The sequence below is a fragment of the Corvus kubaryi genome, unplaced genomic scaffold (assembly GCF_017639235.1).
Source record: "Corvus kubaryi isolate FWS band 111438036 unplaced genomic scaffold, C.kubaryi_AGA036_p1.0 37066, whole genome shotgun sequence".
Taxonomy (NCBI): Eukaryota; Metazoa; Chordata; class Aves; order Passeriformes; family Corvidae; genus Corvus; species Corvus kubaryi.
Genome location: NW_024581024.1, coordinates 108,919 through 127,651, shown reverse-complemented (window position 1 = coordinate 127,651; position 18,733 = coordinate 108,919). Strand labels below are relative to the sequence as shown.

General features: G+C 51.4%; 1 protein-coding gene across 11 annotated transcripts in view; it reads right to left on the bottom strand.

Annotated features, from left to right (window-relative positions):
- Nucleotides 1–2,350: 2,350 nt before the first annotated feature.
- The window catches only part of ARNT (aryl hydrocarbon receptor nuclear translocator), a 17,288-nt gene continuing 905 nt past the window's right edge, over nucleotides 2,351–18,733 (bottom strand). Inside the window, exons 2-23 of one of the 11 annotated variants that reach the window (XM_042020976.1) lie at nucleotides 16,360–16,471; nucleotides 15,177–15,221; nucleotides 14,325–14,369; nucleotides 13,386–13,430; nucleotides 10,443–10,656; nucleotides 10,011–10,224; nucleotides 9,823–9,924; nucleotides 9,630–9,729; nucleotides 9,213–9,278; nucleotides 9,012–9,097; nucleotides 8,556–8,632; nucleotides 8,257–8,391; nucleotides 7,747–7,821; nucleotides 6,783–6,934; nucleotides 5,785–5,895; nucleotides 5,543–5,618; nucleotides 4,993–5,116; nucleotides 4,606–4,705; nucleotides 4,075–4,225; nucleotides 3,694–3,853; nucleotides 3,053–3,207; nucleotides 2,351–2,470 (exon numbers count right to left, since the gene is read on the bottom strand). In XM_042020976.1, the coding sequence (XP_041876910.1) occupies nucleotides 2,381–2,470; nucleotides 3,053–3,207; nucleotides 3,694–3,853; nucleotides 4,075–4,225; nucleotides 4,606–4,705; nucleotides 4,993–5,116; nucleotides 5,543–5,618; nucleotides 5,785–5,895; nucleotides 6,783–6,934; nucleotides 7,747–7,821; nucleotides 8,257–8,391; nucleotides 8,556–8,632; nucleotides 9,012–9,097; nucleotides 9,213–9,278; nucleotides 9,630–9,729; nucleotides 9,823–9,924; nucleotides 10,011–10,224; nucleotides 10,443–10,656; nucleotides 13,386–13,430; nucleotides 14,325–14,369; nucleotides 15,177–15,221; nucleotides 16,360–16,471 (2,435 nt within the window). In that variant the 3' untranslated portion in view covers nucleotides 2,351–2,380. Of the gene's footprint in view, nucleotides 2,471–3,052; nucleotides 3,208–3,693; nucleotides 3,854–4,074; nucleotides 4,226–4,605; nucleotides 4,706–4,992; nucleotides 5,117–5,542; nucleotides 5,619–5,784; nucleotides 5,896–6,782; nucleotides 6,935–7,746; nucleotides 7,822–8,256; nucleotides 8,392–8,555; nucleotides 8,633–9,011; nucleotides 9,098–9,212; nucleotides 9,279–9,629; nucleotides 9,925–10,010; nucleotides 10,225–10,442; nucleotides 10,657–13,385; nucleotides 13,431–14,324; nucleotides 14,370–15,176; nucleotides 15,222–16,359; nucleotides 16,472–18,733 lie in introns of all 11 variants that reach the window. The other 10 variants (XM_042020977.1, XM_042020978.1, XM_042020971.1 and 7 more) reach the window with 10 other exon arrangements.

Below are 18,733 nucleotides of genomic sequence, written 5' to 3'. Positions count from 1 at the left end.
GGGGGGAATGGGGGAGTACGAGGGTTTTGGGGGGCAAAATGGGAGGAGGGGGCTTGGGGGGGATGGATGGGGCTGGGGGGGGTCAAATTGGGGGAAGGGGGTTTGGAGGGGGCAAAAGCAGAAGGATGAGGGTCGGGGGGCTGAAGTGGGGGAAGGGGATGTGGGGGACAAAGCAGGGAGGGAATGGGAGTTTGGGGGGCCAGAATGGGGAGGGGGTGGGGATTTGGGGACATTCCTGGAAGATGGGGGAGAGAAAGAGGCAGAAATGAGACAAAGCTTGGGGGGAAAAAAAAAGGGAAAATCTCTCGTTGGAAAATCTCTGCTGGGCTGAATCAGCTGGGCTGGACACACGCGAGGTGTGGGGTAAAATTCCTCCCCCCCCCCCGGATGAACACCGGAGTTCCCAAAAAAGGGGGAAGGTCCCTGTCCCCCCCCGCAGCAGCCCCTGGGGATCAGCCCCTCCTCATCCTTCCCCAACAGATTTGGCTGCTCCAGCTCGACTCCTTCTCCCAGGAGCTGGAAAATTCGGGGGGAGAAGGGGGGAGGTTTTTTCGCCTGCAAGGGCTCAGGGAAATGGGAATTTCCCTCCTCCTTTAAGAGGGGAAGGGCCCAGGATGTGAGGATGGGATGCTGGGGAGGAGGTTATTGCTGGGAACAGACTTCCCTGGATAACAACATCTCCGAATGGGACGTTCCCACTCACATCCGTAGAGAAATTTGGAATAAAATTTCAACCGAAACAAACCCCAAACCTTCAAAATCTTCATTTTTTCAGAGGGTTTTAAAAAAAAAAAAAAAAAAAAAAAAGCTTCCTGCTCTCCACTTCCAAGAGGAATCTCTCTCTGGGCTGGTGACACAAAAGGTTTTAAAGCTTCCTAAGGGGGTGTTCCTCAGGAATCACAGCTCTGGAATCAGCTCTTGGAAAGGGGTGGGGGGGTCTCCTCTGTTCTCGTCCCCAAGCAGCAGAGAGAACACTCACAACCAGCCTGAGGGTCCCCAGAGCCCCCCCCCAGCATGCAGGGAAAAGGAGGAAACACCCAAATTCCATTCAAAACAAAAGCAGGCTTCCAGGAAAACTTGGGATTCTTCCCCAGCTGCCGTCGTGCCAAGTTTCCTTCCAAGTCCAGCTCTGCAATTAATTTTCCTGTTGGAATGGAGGGAATCAAACAGCTCTTCCAGCCCCCCTGAGGAGAGCAGGGTTGGCCACAAGTTGGGTTTTTTTTTTTTCCCATGGAAAAAGCCAGCAGATTCCAAATCAAGGTTTAAAAATTAAAAATTTTATATATATATATATATTTAAAAAAACAAAAAAAACCATTCTGTTCCCTACTTTTCCAGCTCTCCTCTTACAGTGTGTGATTTGGCAACAGGATCACCCCATGGCAGGAATTTTTCTTTAAGGAGACGGTGAGCGAGCAAACGTCGTGAAAACACAAAGTTCCTCAGCAATTCCCTGATCAAATCCAGGGATTCTCCTACATCCAGCTCCAAAACGAGGACAAGGAACTCATCCACACGTGACAAAATTCCACGGACAGCTTGGAGCAGGTTTTATCCCGAAAGAAAAACCCAACCAAAGCCCCTGTTGAAACATCAAATTGTGGCAGCGTAGAAACCATCAGCTGGAAAATTGATTCGTCCAGAAGAAAGCTACATGGGGTAATAATTATTTTATGGCTCGTTAATTATCCTGGGGTGACGGGGGTGGGGGGTTATGGGTCACACTGACTTCATTGCACAGTTCACAGAAGAGAGGAGATTCCAAACAAACACGGGAATCTCGGCACGGAGCACCCTGGACTGGAGACGCTGTAAGAACCCTCCAAAACCAGCCAAAAATTCCTCCCAAAAGGAGGAAAACACTGGCTTAGGACAGGGATTCTTACTCAAGCATCCTCCAGGATTTGTGTTTACAGGGACAACACTCGGAAGAGTTTTTCTTCCAGCATTGAAAAATTCCAATCGTTTGTGTTTTATAGAAAAAAAAAAAAAGTCACGGCAGAGAATGAAATTAAAAAAAAAAACCAGTCCAAGCCACCTTAAAAGTTTACAAAGTGCTGTCTGTGATCCAGACAGGAATCCTTCCCAAAGAAATCCGCGTAGGAGAAGCTTTGGGAACACGCTGGGGGGGCCTTTGGCCTCGTGGCACTCAAGTCCTGAAGCTTCCAGAACAATCCCACGTGGAGGAGGTGTCCCAAGCACCTCCCTCCTGCACGGCCAATCCCTCCTCGGAGCTCTGCTTCCAGAAGGTGGGAAGTTGTTTTAGACAGTTCCTTGAGAAAAAAGACTCAGCTGTTGTCCTTTACATGTGGATAACGTAGAGAGCTTGATGGTGGTGGTGGTTTGTTTGTTTTTTTCCCCTCCCCCCCTAAGGCTTGTTTTATTCGGAAAAAGAAGGGAATATATTCAACTCTGGGAATTCTTCGTTGTTGTAGTTGGGCCCTTGGTCCCCCAGCATGGTCAGCATGTCCTGTGTGAGGATACAAGGAGAGAGTTAGGATCCACACTGGAATTGCACATATCCAACAGCCTCAAGGTGTGCCGGGGAGGTTTCGATTGGAAATTAGGCAGTGGGGAGGGGGGAATGGTTGGATTTGATCTCGGGAGGCTTTTCCAGCCTCAGCAATTCCATGATTCCATGAGCATGGTGGCAGTTTAGTCGCAGGTTTGCTGGAATACTGTGGACCAAACTGGTTCCTTTTCCCCTCTCAATTTGCCTGTGTCCAAGGCAAATTGGAGGAGAGCAGCAAATTGCAGCCATAACCAGCAACTGCTGGGAAAGCTGGAGCGAAATGATTATGAATTCCCAGGAATTATCTGAATTTCATTGGACTGTGGCTTTTCCTTTTTTTTAATTAATTCGAAGGGTTAATCCAACTGGAATTTCACACTGATCCTGCAACAGACCAAGACAACAAAGCCAGTCCTGCCCTCTCCAGGTTATCCAGGAGTTTGGGACCTCCCCAGTTGATTTGAACCAGAGGGACAAGCTCCGGATGCTTCAAGACCAGTGAATCCCACTGCACTGGGAGGTTAAAAAGCCCCATCTTACTGGGAAGACCTCAGGCTGGCTGGGCTGGGGCTGCTGCACGTGCTGCTCCCCGGATGCTGGGCCGTGGTGCTGTCCTTGCCACTGAGGCCACATTCCCACGGCGTCGGCGGCGCGGGGCTGGAACGGGGCTGGGGTCTGCGCCGCCTCCGTGGCTGCTGGACACAGAACACAGGCAGTGAGTGAATCATCCCTCCTTTGGGAATGTGGCTTCTCCAATGCTCTGATGGGATTGGGAAGGGCAGCACGCTGTGACGGGATGGGGTGGCCCCTCCAGGAAATTCCTGCCACAGGAATTCAGGTGTTTGCTGTGGGATAGAAGAAAGGGGTTCCCAGAGGGGTTGGTTTGTCCCAGGCAGCCTTAAAATGGTTCAGAATTCATCTGCTGGGATGAGCCCAGATTATCCCGAGCTGGAAGGGATCCACAAGGACCACCGAGTGCAGCTCTGTGGTTGGAGGACGATCGAAGGCGATCGCTGCCAGTCAAAGCAGGGACTCAGCTCTGCTCCCCCACATTTAGGCACTCCCAAAATCCACAAAAAATAATGGAGAGCACACATCCCACCACAGCTGGATGCTCCCAGTTTTTCCCCCTCAGGGCTTTTTTTTTTTTTGCCCCCCACCCTCCTCCAAGCCACACTCACTGAAACCTGTGCCGCGGCTGGCCAGGGCCGGGTACGGCGCCGTGGTGGGAGACGCCGTCGATCCCGGCGCTGTCATGGAGCTGAAGGAGGACGGGGTGCCCTGGAATGTCCCCATGCCAAAGGAAGGCGGGCGGGTCTTCACCGTCTGAGATGCCACTTGCTGTAAGAGAGGAACAACACGGGAGAGGAAGAGAAGGGATGGATTCATCCCCGACCCTCAGCTCAGGGAGGAGTTGCCGGATTAGCCCCGAAGGAGGAAGCACACGGACACACGCACAGCGCCGGAGAGTGGAAGCAGGATGATTCTCCCCACGGAGAGCAGGGTCTGGAAGGCAGCGGGGACGTGGGGCCTGCACCTACTGAGGGTTTGGGCTGTGCTACCTGGGGTGTGAACACCGGCCGTGTCCCTGGAGCCCAGGTGGTCCCGCTGACCTGAGCTGGGGTGGAGTGGCGGGAGATCTGCGATAAGATCCGGCCGGCGGGCAAGGGCTGCTGCTGGATGATGTTCACTGGAGGGACCATGCTGCTGCTCCTGGAAGAGAAGAGGAGTCTGAGGCCACTCACGGGAAGAAGAGGCACCAAAGCCATCTGCTGAAGTTATTGGTGGAGGGAAACGAGCCCGAAAATTGGGGTAACTCTGCCCATCTGGGAAGGGTGGAGTGGTCATCCCTGGAGCGTCGCAGGGAGGTGCGGATGTGGCGCCTGGGGACAGGGCTGAGCGGTGAACACGGGTTAACAGTGGGACCTGGATGATCTTAGAGGGCCCTTCCAACCTAAATGATTCCATGATTCTATACGGGCAACAACTGAGAGGAGCTGCTGGGGCTGTGGGCACCCAGATCCTGGGCAGGGCTTTTCCCAGCAGGGGAAAGAGAGGGAATGGGGGCAGGAGCTGGGCAGGTGAGGCCTCACCTGAAGTTCTCAGCGGGCCGTGCAGCAGTGAAGGTGTTTCCCTGGGCGAAGAGGGGCGGGTTGGCCGGCACGGTGCTGGCAGGGATGGCTTTGCTCTGATCTGCGGAGAGAGCACGAGTTATTTTTGGGCTGGGACATCAACAGGGACAAAGAATCAGTTGGAAAAGATGTTGTCTGTGTGAAGGAAGACTCCTCTGCTCCTTCTCCAGACACAGACTCCAGATGATTTTGTTAAATCCCGTTTAATTTGATTTCCTCTCCATTTTCTACTAAACTCGCACGGAGGTTTCTCTGGGCTCAAGGGAGCAGGGAGAAATGCTCCGCAGGGACAAGCAGGAAGGATGTGAGCGGGACAGGTGGAAGCACAGACCTGTCCTGCTGACCCACCTGTGCTGATGGTGGGGAAGATCTCCCCGAAGCGTGGGTCCTGCTCCTGGCTGAAGAGGCTCTCGGCCTTCTCCAGGGGTTTGCTGTGCTCGGGGCCGGCAGCGCTCACGGGCTGGACGGGCACCTGGCAGAGGGGACACGGCAGAGCTGCTCACACCTCGGCACAGAGGAACCGAGCACCCAGAGCAGCTGAGGGCCCGGCTGCTCCCGGGATTCTGGCGTGCTTTTTTGGGATAGAGGGATCGTTCAGGATGCCCCATCGCATCTCTGGAAGTGTCCAAGGTCAGGTTGGACAGGGCCTGGAGCAAGGTGGGCTGGTGGAAGGTGTGCCTGCTCGTGGCAGGGGGTGCAGCTGGATGGGCTTTAAGGTTCCTTCCCACCCGAATTATTTCATGGTTCTATGATTCCACAGGATAAAAACTGGAATCGAGCGACACCCGAGGCAGAAACACCTTCCCCTCAAACCCCACCTCATCCTGGTGCCAACCACCACCTTTAAACCCTCAGCAAAAAGGTGACTTAAACAGAGCCCAAATCCCTCTGGACTCACCTGTGAGTGCTCGTAGCCAGCCAAGCTCTCCCTTCCTGGGCCCACTTCCAGCTCTGCCTGGGGTGGCTGCTGCTGCCTGAAATAGAAAGCGTCTGTAACAGGAGAACACGGGCTGCCAAAGAGAATTCCCAAGGGAATACGCCAGGGATTCGCCAGCCTCGAGCTCCTGGCTGCAGAGAGGGGAATTTGGGGGTGAACAGTGTGTGAGGGGAAGGGGGAAAAGGAGCCGAGCTCCTGCTGACCTTGAGGGCAGTGGGGCCGTGCCCATGTCCAGGGGAAGGCTGACGCTCTGCCCCAGCTGAGGCCTTGGCATGGAGTTTGCCAGGGCGGGCCGGGACTCCTGGCTCGAGTTCCTTTAAAGCAAAGACAGAAAAAAGGGATTTTAAGAAGTCCCAACTTGGAAGCAAAGCTGGGTCCTGGTGTGTAGCAGGGACAAGATGCAAAACCCCGTTGGAGTGAAGGATCTTTCCACTCCATTTCCTTGAATAGGAATAGGATGCTCCAGGTGTGGGGGTTGTGCTTCCCTCCTCCATACTCAAGCACCTCAAACACAAGCAGACAGACGCTGCTGCTCTGCTCTGAACTCTCACAGGGGTTTTTTAGGAGGTGGATTGTGGATGTTGGAATGGCTGCGTGCAGAACGAAGGAGTTCAAAGAGAGAGAGCTCTGACATGGGGCAGGAAGTCAGGCCTGCAGCAGATTTCAGCTCTGCAGGGAAGAAGTGTTGCTTTGCCTCATGGCAAAAAAAAAAAAATCCCTGGATTTCCCTTTCCCAGGAGATCCAGCCTTCTGTTTGCCTGCTGGAGCTGCCCCTGCCAAGGCTGCAGCTCTAGATCACACACAGGCACAACGCCTTGGTCCTTGCTGCTCTTGTGCAAGGGGTGTGCAGCTCCCTCATGGGAAGAGAGAGCAGCTCTGACCATTCCCAAAGATGGGACGCCCTGGGCTGTCCCAAGAATCCAAGAGCTGCATTCTGAGGCAGATTTCACTCCTTTCAGGCACTGCTGGAGCTGGATTTTTGGCAGCTTGTTAAGCCACACAACGAGACAGCCAAAGGCATTACAATTCCTGCACTTTGTAGTCCTCCAGTGCCAGGCAGAGCCCAGCAGGGAATGGGAGCTGGAGGGACTCAGGAACTTCTCCAGGGTTGTGCAAATTGTTGGGAAGCTCCTAAGGGGGGAGAGGTCGAGGCTCCCTGGTTCTGGGTGATTCCGGGCTGAGCCTTTCTCCAGGTACTCACTTGACGTTGGTGTTGGTGCAGATGATGTACTCGATCTCGTCCGAGTAGGGGTTCTGGAAGGTGAACGAGCTGGTTCTCATCCACAGCCATTCCCGGTTTTTGGATCGGAAGCGGAACATGACTGACAGAACCTGGCCTTTTAACTTCACCACCTCAAAAATAAAAAATAAAAAAAAAGACACCGCAATTCTATCAGTAGCACCTGATCAAAGGTGGGGAAGAGCAAACCTGAGCACGAAGTTTCCTCCCTCCCCTGCCCCAGCCCCCTGCGATGGCCCTTTGCCTCAAACCTGGACCACCACATCTCCGTGTTCCCAAACCAAATGGCACTATTCCCTTAGGACAGCTTGATTCCTAAAGGATACAGAAGGGGAACCTAAAAATCCCCTTTTTGGCTTCACTTCTCTTATCTCTTTGCACTGGTGAGATGTTATGAAAAAGCCTCCAAGAAATGAAACACATGCTGTCGCTTCCCATTCCAACGGTTTGGAGCAATGGATATGAGCAGCTGGAGTTTTTGGAGTCATGAAAGCACAGGGGCAGCCTTACCTGCCCTGCCACCAGTCCAAGGCCCTCAGAAATAACAGAAACGACAACAGGGCAAGAAAACCACCTCCACTGCGGGTTCTGCAGCACTGGGCTGGGCCCTAGAGATGAACCAGGGTTTCAGCCAGGCACTTGGGAGCCACATCCCTGGCCCTAAAAGCCGACTGGACCAGCAGCCAGAGCTGGAGTTAAGATTGGATTCAGGAGTAAAGACATCAGAAGCTTCTGTTTTCATTTTGCATTTCACGGTACAGCTAAATCTGCAACTGTTTGCACAGGAGGATTATCTAAGGTTTGGTTTTCCTCTTGGTTTTCCAGTCAATTCCGTTGCTTTGCAAGCACCAAGACGTTCCAGTCTCGGAATGAACTCCAACCTGAATTGCACCCTGCATGCAAAGGGCTGCTACGATGTTTTTACCTGTTGAAAACTGTCCCGTAAAAGCTGCTGGTCTTCTGGATGGCAGAAATCCACGATGTCTTTCCCCAAAAGTTCCTATTTTACAAGGAATTGTGAGAGAGATCGAGTCAGTTCATCTGGAGGGCAGATTCCATAATGAATCCCTCTTTGGACAGGTAGTTCCTGCTCCTTCTCCCCAAATCCCCGTTACACAACCCAAGCACAAGAGCTGGCGTGCTGTTTTTTAAAAGAAAAGCACAACAGCTGTCGATGAACGTTTGATCTTTAACTCAATTTGAGGCAAAAATGCCTTTAATTGACATTTGACACAATCCAGAGACACCCAGCCTTTCCCATGATCAAAGGACTTGGAAAAACACATGGAAAAGCAACCAGTGGAGAAGAAACACATGTCTGGGTTAAGCCCTGGGCATGGTTTATCAGCTCTGTTGGACAAGCAGAGCCACGATGTAGAAAGAAAATAAGTTTAAAGAGCATTTTATTTCTCTTAAAATAAGGAATGGAGGTTACCTGGGGCTGGTAACCAACGGTGGCCACGCACCGATGGTCGATGAAGGTGAAAATTCCTTCGGTGTTGTGTCGGGAGATGAATTCTGTGGGCTGGCAGACATTGTTCATGTCTGTGCAGTTGGGAGAGCTGGTCACCTGCCCAGGAACACAGGGAGAGTCACCAAACCTCGCTGTCCCTGAGCTGCCCCAGCCCTGCAGCCGCATTTGTGGCCGTCGGGGGAACGTTTTCAGACAGAACGGTTGAAATCGGAGGATTCCCAGGACAAGGCAATGTTGGGAAAGTGGAAAAGGGCACTCACCTGGAGCCTGCCAATGGCCACGAGGCAGAACTTGCTGCCCTGGCCGGCGTCGGGGTCGTCGTCAGGCAGGGAAACACCTGAGAGGGGAGGGAAAAAATTTCCAGCAAGGTTAGTTCAGGAAAAATGGCTCATTTCAAAGGAAATGGACTTCAAGACATCTCTCCGCCCTGGTTTGCAACTCAATATCCTTCTCCATGAAGGAATTTCATAAATTAAGGTGCCTCCCCCTCCCTTTTTTCACCAGAAGGGTTGGAAATCTGTGAATTTCAGCAAAAGCTGCACATCAGTTCAAGATTATTTTTATCCTCTACAGACAGAGATCTCTGCTGCTGCACCTGCAAAAATCAGGTCAATCTTAAAATAAAAATCACAGCTACGTTTGCAAAGAACTTCCTGGCACGTGGCAACTTTGGACCACGTGCTCTTAAACCCAGCCCACCCGAACACAATCATTACCTGCTGGGGGCCAGGCTTTGATGTAGCCCGTGCAGTGCACGACGACGTAGTGAGGTTCTCCATCCTTGGCTGCACCTAAACCATTCCTTGGGAGAGAGAAAGAGAGAAACAGGTTGTGCCACGGTGTGGGGGAAGGCCAGGCAAGGCCTTTGGTGGTTGTTTTTCTGCTGTACGCATTCCTGCTGTTCGTGCATGGTTTACCTGCAGCGATTCCTCATGAAGCTGAGACGATTGACAGCGACCGGATCCACGGAGCTGTTGCCACACCTGCAGCAGGGTTAGAAAGGATTTGATCTTTCTTGATCGACGTGAAAATAATCTGGATTATTTTAAGAATAAGAGGCATTTCCATCACGCAAAAGCCCTCATTCTGCGGAAGTCAAGGGAGGTGATACTTGGGGTTAAAACTGGTTTGTTACTTTAAAATGGATCTTGTACAACAACAGGGCAAATAAACATCTCAAAAACTTGACTGGAGGGAAAGCTCAGCCATGTTCTACCATGTCTACATCAAAACGAGCCCCAAAAAAAAAGCTGAAATAAAAGCATGGAGGGGCCAGGGTTAGGGAGTAAGGTGAGCTTTAGGCTCAGAGATTTCCCCAAGGAATTCCTTCCTACCTCATTCGGCAGATGAAAGATCTCCGGGAGCCCATGCACATCCTCATGGACTGCTGCCCTTCCTTCTTCACGGTCCCCGTCTTCAAATCGAGGATACGACCTAAAAACAAAAAAAAATAAAAAGGAAGAAAAAGGAGATGCTGCTGCACTGGGAATCCTTCCAACAAGACAGGTGTGGCACCAGGTAACGTACTGGGAACTGGCAGGACACGAGTGTCACCGGTGGTACCTTTAGATGCATTCTCAGGGGGGGCTGCAGCATCCTTGGTAGAAAGGCACCAGGGCTTGGTTCCCTCTACAAAGGGAAGGGTTTAATCCGAGTCCTCCGCAGGTTCTCCCACCTGCCAGCCCCTCCTGGCCGAGCTCCCCGGGTCGCTGTACCTGTGAGGGCGTTCTCGGAGGTGGAGAGCTGCTCCCGCAGCTTGCCCACGTCATCGGGGTGCACCTGCTCGTACAAGGTGCTGCCGAACCACTCGGACTGCGGCTGGTTCAGCACCGGCGTCACCGAGTCGGACACGTAGACCACGCGCCCCGTCTCGCAGGACACGATGAACAGGAAGCCATCAGCTGCCTCCAGGATCAGGTGTTTGAGTTCCTGCATGCACACACAGACAGCTCTCAGCTCCACGGCCAAAATACACTCTCGCGTTTTGGATTATTTCACCCCACCCATCGTTTAATTTTCCCCGCTGATTGCTGTAATTCCCACCAAGCAGCATCAGGCCAAGATCAGAAGGCTTCAGGGAGACCTCGCTGTGGCCTTCCAGGACTTGAATAAAAACAGGAAGAGGCACTTTTGATATGGGCAGAGACCTGGTCGGTGAGAAAGGAGGGTTTGTAGGTGCCGTCCGTGGAGGTGTTGCCGGTGCCACGCAGGGACTTCATGTGGGACACGGCCATGCGCAGGATGGTCAGCTTGTCCGGCTTGCGGGCCAGGGCGCTGCACGTGGGCACCATGTCCGACAGCTCCGTGATGTAGGCGGTCATCTTGTTCCTCCTCCTCCGCTCGATCTCGCTGTGGTTCTCCCTGCCAGAGGTCGAGGAGGAGAAAAGGAGGAAGGTGAAGTTACCGGGGAGGGGTGGGTGGGAGGCTGGGCCGTGTCCCCCACGTCAGTGACACACAGAGATGCATCGGGGCCGTCAGGATTAGGAGTCAAGCCTCACATGCTGGGCGTGCACAGGGAACGTGGACACGGGGGCAAGGGAGGAGAGGCTACACCTGGACCTTGCTCGAAGTCACAGCGACTCCCTGGAGCTGGGCAAACCTTCCCCCATCCACTACAAAGGAATTGCTCCTCTGCTTCCCAAAGCAGGGTCACTTCGCTGCAGGTGACCTCAACACCGTCCATCCGAGGGTGGGTGAGATCCCCTGCGCCATCAGACCCACCAGGTCTGCAGCTAAAACTTGGGCACCTGCTCTTCTGGGCAACCTGGGCTAGTGGGAGATGTGGTGATGCCTCTTCCTGGTCTTAAAATCAAGAGTCATACACGGTTAGAAGGGGAAAAGGGATTTTACCTTGGGATTTATTTCAAGGATCCTTAGGTGCACCACATCCAGGTCATATGCACCCCAATGCACACCACAGTGAACACCCCAAAAGATCTGCTATCGCATTCTAGGTGTTACTAATTAGCAGATCTATCAAAGATTCCCTAATGAGAGGCTCGAGTGAGCCCCCCTCCCCAAGGAACCTTCTCCTGGATGGTTCTATCTTAGTTTACAGAATGTGTTCTGGAAAGGACCTTGGGGTCTGGGGCACACTGATCCCTAACTACGAAACCTCTAAAATGTTGAGTCTCTCAGCTTGACCAACAAGTCCAAAAAGCACTGAGAATACAGAAGTTGTAAAAAAGGTACAACAGGGGTATAAAAGAAACGGCAAAAACTCTTCATGGCATCAGTGGGACTGGATGAGCTCGAAGGCTCCTTCCAACCACAGCCACTGCAGGATTCTGAGTGAGCTCAGGTAGCTGGGTGGCAGCTGGCAGTGCTTTGTCAGCGACACCAGCAGCCCTTTCTGCACTGTCCCAGCAGGTTACACCTCATTTCTGCACAGACCATCAAGGCCAACCAACCTGGGCACACACCAGGACCACGCAACACCCGGGTGGTGGCACCAACCTCTCAAGAGGCACTGTAGCCTCCAAGAGGCTCTTGGCACCCCTTTGGCTCACGGGGTACAGCGCCCATCAGTCCCACAGAGCAGATCTTGGTTCTTTTATCCACGATGTGTAATTTAACTGGGTTCCTAAGGTGGGTTTTCCAAAACAAGAGCTTAAAAGCCAGGTTTCCTATACAGGAAGGATGGATCAGGTGCAAGGAAGCACAGGGTGGGAAGTGAGATGAGGTGGAAGTGTTGGAAGGAGCGAGGACAGGCAGGTGAGTGAACAGGAGAAGCACAGAAATGGAGCATTTATCGCTCCGAGGTGTGTGCAGACATTCAGTGACCTCACCTTTGAGTCTGGCAGCTTCTCTAAACTCACAAGCTCAGGTGTGAAAAACAAAGATCTTTCATCTACAAAAGCTACTGGGGCACCAGCAGACATTTCACTTGCCCCACTGTCACTCTGCCATGAGGAAAGGATGGGAGAACTGGGATTGTCCATCCTGGGACAGAAAATCCCAGAATTTTCCAGAGCATAAAGGGGCTCCAAGAGAGCTGGAGAGGCACTTTGGACAAGGGCCTGGAGGGACAGAACAAAGGGGAATGGCTTTCCACTGACACAGGGCAGTGATGTGGGATTTGGGGAAGGAATTGCTCCCTGTGAAAGTGCTGAGACCCCGGCACTGAGAGAAACTGTGGCTGCCCCTGGATCCCTGGAAGTGTCCAAGGCTGGATTGGATGGGGCTTGGAGCAGCCTGGGACAGTGGAAGTTGTCCCTGCCATGAATAAATGAGCTCTAAGGTACCTTCCAACCCCAAACCACTCCAGGGTTCTCCGAAATGCTTTTTTATACAAGCTCCTGGGAACAAACCCTTGGAAGGCTTTGCTATTCCCTGTATTCCCAGGCCTCACCCCTGCGTCTTCCTGATCTCCTCAAACATTTAAGCACAGCTCAGTGCAGTCAGCAAAGGCACTTTGGGGGTCAGGTTTGGGTTTAAAGACAAAATTGCCCAAAACTTTAAGTGGAAAATGAAGGGCAGGCGTGCACGGGTGTTAAGGCTGCTGCACAGGGGCACAGGTGTCCTCAGGGCCCATTCCTGGATTCCTGGTGCAGCATTCCAGGTGACTGTTCTGGTGGTTTCAGGCACATCTCTCATTAATTACTAACAGAAACTCGGGGGGAAAGAATTCAATCCTGTTTCCAGTGACACCACCTTTCCTGGAAGGAAAACACCTGAGCTAAAACACCTTTTCCTGCCCATTCTGAGAGTCCAACAGCATTCCCAGGACACAAAACCTTCCCAGAGGGACAACCTGGAACCTCAAAGCAGGACAAGAGGAACTGTATTTAAGCACAGGTTAGCAAAGCTACAGGTGAAAGCAGGAGGCCAACCCTGTGGCTTCTGGCAAATAAATCCTCTCGTGTATTCCCTAAAAATGTTCTTCCAAGGATGAGATGTGCCTTCCCTCAGTGCCTTTCCTCTCCTAATCCCAATTCCACAGCAATTTCCAGGAGTCTGTTAAATCCTCTGCAGCAGATGAGGGAAGGAGGGGGGAAAAGAACAAAAAAAAAAAGAGAAGGGATGCCTAGAGAAACATAAAGGAAAGGAAAAACTCTGCTTGTCCATGCTTGAAATCTCCATTCTCCTACCTGGCAAGTCTCTCCTTATCCGCTGAACTCTGCTCATCATCAGACCTAAAAATAAAATTAGCCAGCTAAGCTAAAAATGGAAAAAAAAGTTGAAAGAAATGGAAAAAAAAATTAAAAAATGGAAAAGATGGACTAGGAAACCCAGCCTAGGGACAGGTCTGCTCTGCAGAGGAGCAATTCCATAAGATAAAACAAGTCATTAGTTTGCAACATTCCACATTAAATTGGTGCCTGATGTGTTGGAGTTTTAAGACATTTTCTGAGGCTGTTGACCTAGTTCTAATTTGCTTCTTTCTAATATTAGAAGTATTCTGCTATTCCTAACATATTTCTGATTTGCTTGACTTCAGAACGACTCGAACCACTTTAAAAATCCCAGCTTGGAATTCCCTTTGGCAGGTAACAGCAGGACAGTGACCCCCCCAAATCCTGGGGACAATTTTGGGCTCCTCGTGGCAAGAGGGACATTGATGGGCTGGAGAGTGTCCAGAGAAGGGAACAGAGCTTCAAACAGCTGTAAAAATATCATGGGCTCAGTCCCAACACTCAGAGGTACTGTCAGACACCAAAAAAAGTGATCAAAGTATTCCCTGTAATGTCCAGAAACCCCTCAATTTGTAGAGCTTCTGGGTAATCACAACGTGTGCCAAGAAACCCTGGTCAAGGGAAACTTTTACGAAGCAGGAAACTTTTATCTCTGCAAGTTTCTTGAGCAGGAGAAAAGAATTGAGAGTCCAGGAGCTGAAAGGAATGGTGAAAAAGAGGAATGTCATCGTCACACTCAATGAACTGGTCCAAAAACCATCAAGGAATATGTGTGGATGCCTTGGAGCACCTTCAAAGAGAGATGGTTGAACTGCTTGTGAGAAGGGTGCTGCAGGATCCCTCTCCTATTAAGGTTTTTCAGCACAAAAAGCTTTAAAATCATCCAATTCTTACCTGGCAAATCTCTCTTTGTCGTTTGGCATCGGGTCATCATCACATCTAGGAGAAGGGGGAGAGGTTAAAGTGTTTACACTTCCTTTTTTCTCAAAAAAGCATAGCGAAAAGGTGGTTTAATGACTCCCACCACAAAAAAAAAACCCCAAATGCCTGGGGTTAAAAAGACCAACTTGGCTGTGGATGGACAGTGCAGGACAATTCACTGAGCACCCCAAACACTGTGGCTGAACTACTGGCATCACCTCCACGGGGTTTTCCATAATTACATTCCAACCAAGGATGGTGGGATCACACTCAATTTAATGCCACACCAAGAAATAGATGGAATTTTGTACTTGGAAGGTAAAGGTAGCCCCAAATCAGGACCTTCATCCAGGGGTTTCTCCAGGTAAAATCCTACATTCATCATCCCAAAACCATTCCACGGCCATCCTTAAACACAGGGAATTCCAGCATCACTGGAGTTATTCAATCCTAAACTGGGTAATGGGGCTACAAATAAATGACACAAGATATTCCAACTCTTCTGTGCTCCATATGGATCACGAGGAGATCCTCGCAGCCTCGCCAACTCCTCGGGAATAAGGATGTCTCTGCAACTGAAGCATCCTTACAACAGATGAGCATTAATTAACAATGTCTGAGGCAGTGATAAAAGCCACAGAGATGAAGGAATATTGCTGACTGGGAGAAAGGGAAGAGTTTAAGGAACTGGAGCAATTCCCTCTGCTTCCAGAGAGGAAAAGCCACAGGAGCAGAAAGATCCTGCTCCAGGGAAAACACACACACACACACCCCCCCCCCCTAAACCATAGGACAGAAACTTCTGGATGCCACGTTCTCCCTCACCTGAGGAATTTACTGTTCCCTTCTCCATCATCATCAAAATCGAGCCTGAAAAAGAGGAAAAAAAAGATCATTATTAACCAAGTGGTTTCTCCTTTAAATTACTTTTCTCTCTGTCCCCATGGATGCAGAATGATTCCTGAAAGGAAAAATTAAGTCATCCCAATGCAATTAAGTGATCCTAATGTGAAACAACCCTCAAAGTTTGGGAAGGGGCTTTTTTTTTAGGTGTCTAATCAGGAACAGAGCAAGGAAAAACAGTTCCAAAGGAAGAAAATCCACTTGGAGCATCCACTGCATCCCAACCTTCCGTTCCAAAAGCCTGGATCTCCTAGGAGAACCAGGGACCACCAAGAGCCTACAAACAGAGCATTCCCAGCTCAAAAGGCTGGATTGGGTGCATTTAAAATAAAAAATTAAAAAAAAAAAAAGAGGAGGGTAAAATCTGGAGTTGTTATGAATTCCTGGAGTTCAAGTTCAGTTTGTGCAGTGTCTGCTCACACAAGACCAAAACCCCACCTCAAGTGGGAGGACAGAGGAAAGACTTTTCACTTTTCCTTTTGGGATGCAAAGCCGTGGATGCAGCGGAGCAGGAGGCGTGGGAGGAGCTGCAGGGGAGTGGGAGCATCAGCAAATGGGGCTGAAGGAAAGAGTTTGAGGGACTGGGAGGAGCACAGGGACAGATTTCAGTTTGCTTGAAAATTACGAGGCGATTTCTCGTGCCAGAAATCTGGGAACAGCCACTCAACTCCCTTTGAATTTACAAAGGCATTTTTAGCAAACAAAAAGCCTCCCACGAGCACATTGTGGCTTTCCCCCCACCCCTCCCAGGGACGGCACAGCTGCAAAGGTTGGAGTAAGGCCCCAAAATCCAGATTTCTCTGTTCCCCCAGGTCTCACTCTCAATCCCTTGGTGTGCATTTGCTCCTTCTCTGAGGTGCAAAGCTTTTAATCCCCTCTGAACACGTCACTTAACCCCCTCTTTAAGGGGTGCAGCTGGCACGAAGACACCACCACAAAGGGAAAGGACTGGGCAGAGCCCACCTGAAGGAACGAGGAAACTTCTCCGAAGTGGCCACAGTTCCCCCTCCCGAGGCTGACGGCTCTTTCTGGAGAACCAAACTTCCCCAAAAAGGCCCTTTCCCACAGCCCTTCCCCAGAGAGCACAGCCCCAGCACACACTCACCCAGGCCGTCTCTTGCTGGGCCTCTGAGCGACGGCTCCTCCAGCCTGGGCTCCCGATCCGGAGTTCCCGGAGCCGACGGCTGCACCCAGCGAGGAAACATCGGATGCCATTTCTAAACAGGAGCGGGGGGAAAAAAAAATAATCAGGGAAATCAAAAATCAACCAGTATGAAGGTCCAAGCTGCTGAGGTTCAGTGGAATATTCTCCAGTAGAAGCAGTTGTGTGTCAGCAGCTGCTGGGGCTGGATCTGGGGCAGTGTGTGTTTGTGTCCTTTCATCTGCTGCACCGAGGGGCCGTTCCCAGCGCGAAGCACACGCTGCTTCCTCAGCTGGAGAGCTGAGGCTGCCAAATTAAAAGATGTGGTCTCTTTTTTGGAAAGAGGAGGAGCCTGGTGGGAGCAGGGAAGGAGCTGAGGCTGCACGATGAAGGAGGGAGGAGGAGCAGAGCCGCGAGTTTCCCCGATGACACCAACTTGCAGAGGGTTCGTTTCTCAATCTGAGACAAAGAATGAACCAAAACGCTCCTAAAGCACCTCAAAACCCATCATTGTTCAGCTGATCGCTTCTGGTCTTCACCAGTACAGACCAGTGGGCACCACTGGCACCATTACTGGCGTGCCTGTGCTCTTCCACAAGTGCTTGGAGCACCCTGGACGAGTGCGAGGTGTCCCAGCCATGGTCCAGGTGATCTCTCCGGTCCCTTCCACCCCAAACCATCTTGTGATTCCAGGATTCCGTTTTCCTGTATTTTCCCCTGATCCTGGTTGTTCAGGAGCACCGGTAACGGGGTCTGCAGCTAAAAGTGGAGCTGTACAATCACCTCCGTGGTGTGCCTGGACCTCACGGCAAACACGCTCCCAAATTTCTGCTATTTCTTCCAAAATTAAACGTATTTTACCACATTAACATTCCCAGCCTCTCTGCCTGCCTGGTTTGTTTTCCTCCAAGAGCTGGCGCTGCTGAGGAAGCTTTTTCCTTGCCAATCCATAGTATTTCCCAGGGGTGACTACAGTATGGAATAAGCATCCAGCTCGAGGCTTGGCAGCTAAAGGAGCCAACAACAACAACAACCCCAACCAACAGCGGGAGCGAGCACAGCCCATCCAACACCAGCTCCAGCAACGAAACACCAGGGTCCCCTGGAACTCAAAAATACATCTGGAGAACAAAAATTCAGAGGTGGGAACCCTTCTCCATCTTTCTGCTTGACTTTGGATCACCCAGATGCTGCCGTGCCCCATCCCTTATTCCCAAATGAAGCCCCAAGGTGACACCCAAGGATTTTGTTTAACGAAACCAAGTTTCAAGTGGGAATAAAGCAGGTCAGGAGGGTTCCTCCTTTTCCCCAGCTGTATCTGAACATGGTGGGAACAGAAACAAAGTTCCTGGAGCACAGTGGAGAATCCCTTTATGGAGGGGATGCCGCCGTGCCCCATCCCTTATTCCCAAGTGAAGCCCCAAGGTGACACCCAAGGGTTTTGTTTAACGAAACGAAGTCTCAAGTGGGAATAAAGCAGGTCAGGAGGGTTCCTCCTTCTCCCCAGCTGTATCTGAACATGGTGGGAACAGAAACAAAGTTCCTGGAGCACAGTGGATAATCCCTTTATGGAGGGGAAGGAATTTCCGCCCTGGGCAGGGGAAGGAAGTGACACGGAGCTGCTCTCCGGACCCAACTCCAACACGGGGCTGAGGGGGCCAGAGGGAACTGCTGCTTCTTCCCAAGCCTTTGGGATTTCCCAGGGGAGTCCAACACAGGGATCAGCGTCCCATGAGGAACCTGCTTCCCACTGGGAAACGTTTCCCTCTCGCAGCTCAAGTGGAAGCCCAGGAAAGGCCCTGAGGTTCGGCACCGGGAGCTGGCACCGCTCTGCAGGGAACGTTGGGGTGGCCACGGCCTCTCTGCTACACCCTCCCAAAAACCAGGGACAACACGGGCAGGGAGAGGTCTGGCTTTTCCACCCTTTGGAATTTCTGGGAATGGCAAAGGAACACAAAGATTCTTTGCAAACGTCCGTGTTCTCCCCAGCCCCATTACACCGAGGCGAGTGGGAATTCCTGGAGCACACGGCGGAGTTTTCACTCCTTAGGACTCCCTGGAAGGAAGGAGGCTGGAGCCAGGCGGGGCAGTGCTGGAGTCACCATTCCTGGAGGTGTCCAGCCACAGAACACAAGCCAAGACTTTAAAAAAAAACCCCCAAAACACGAACCAAGCCCGAATTCTGATCTCAGCCACCGCGCTGTAAATCCATTACGACTTCACAGCTGCTGGGTTAATCTGGATACAAGCTCATTTCAGAGCAGTTTAGCCAGAAAATGGATAAAAATTACATAGTTGAGGCTTTTTTTGGGGCAAGAATCAGGGCTCACCAGCTCCC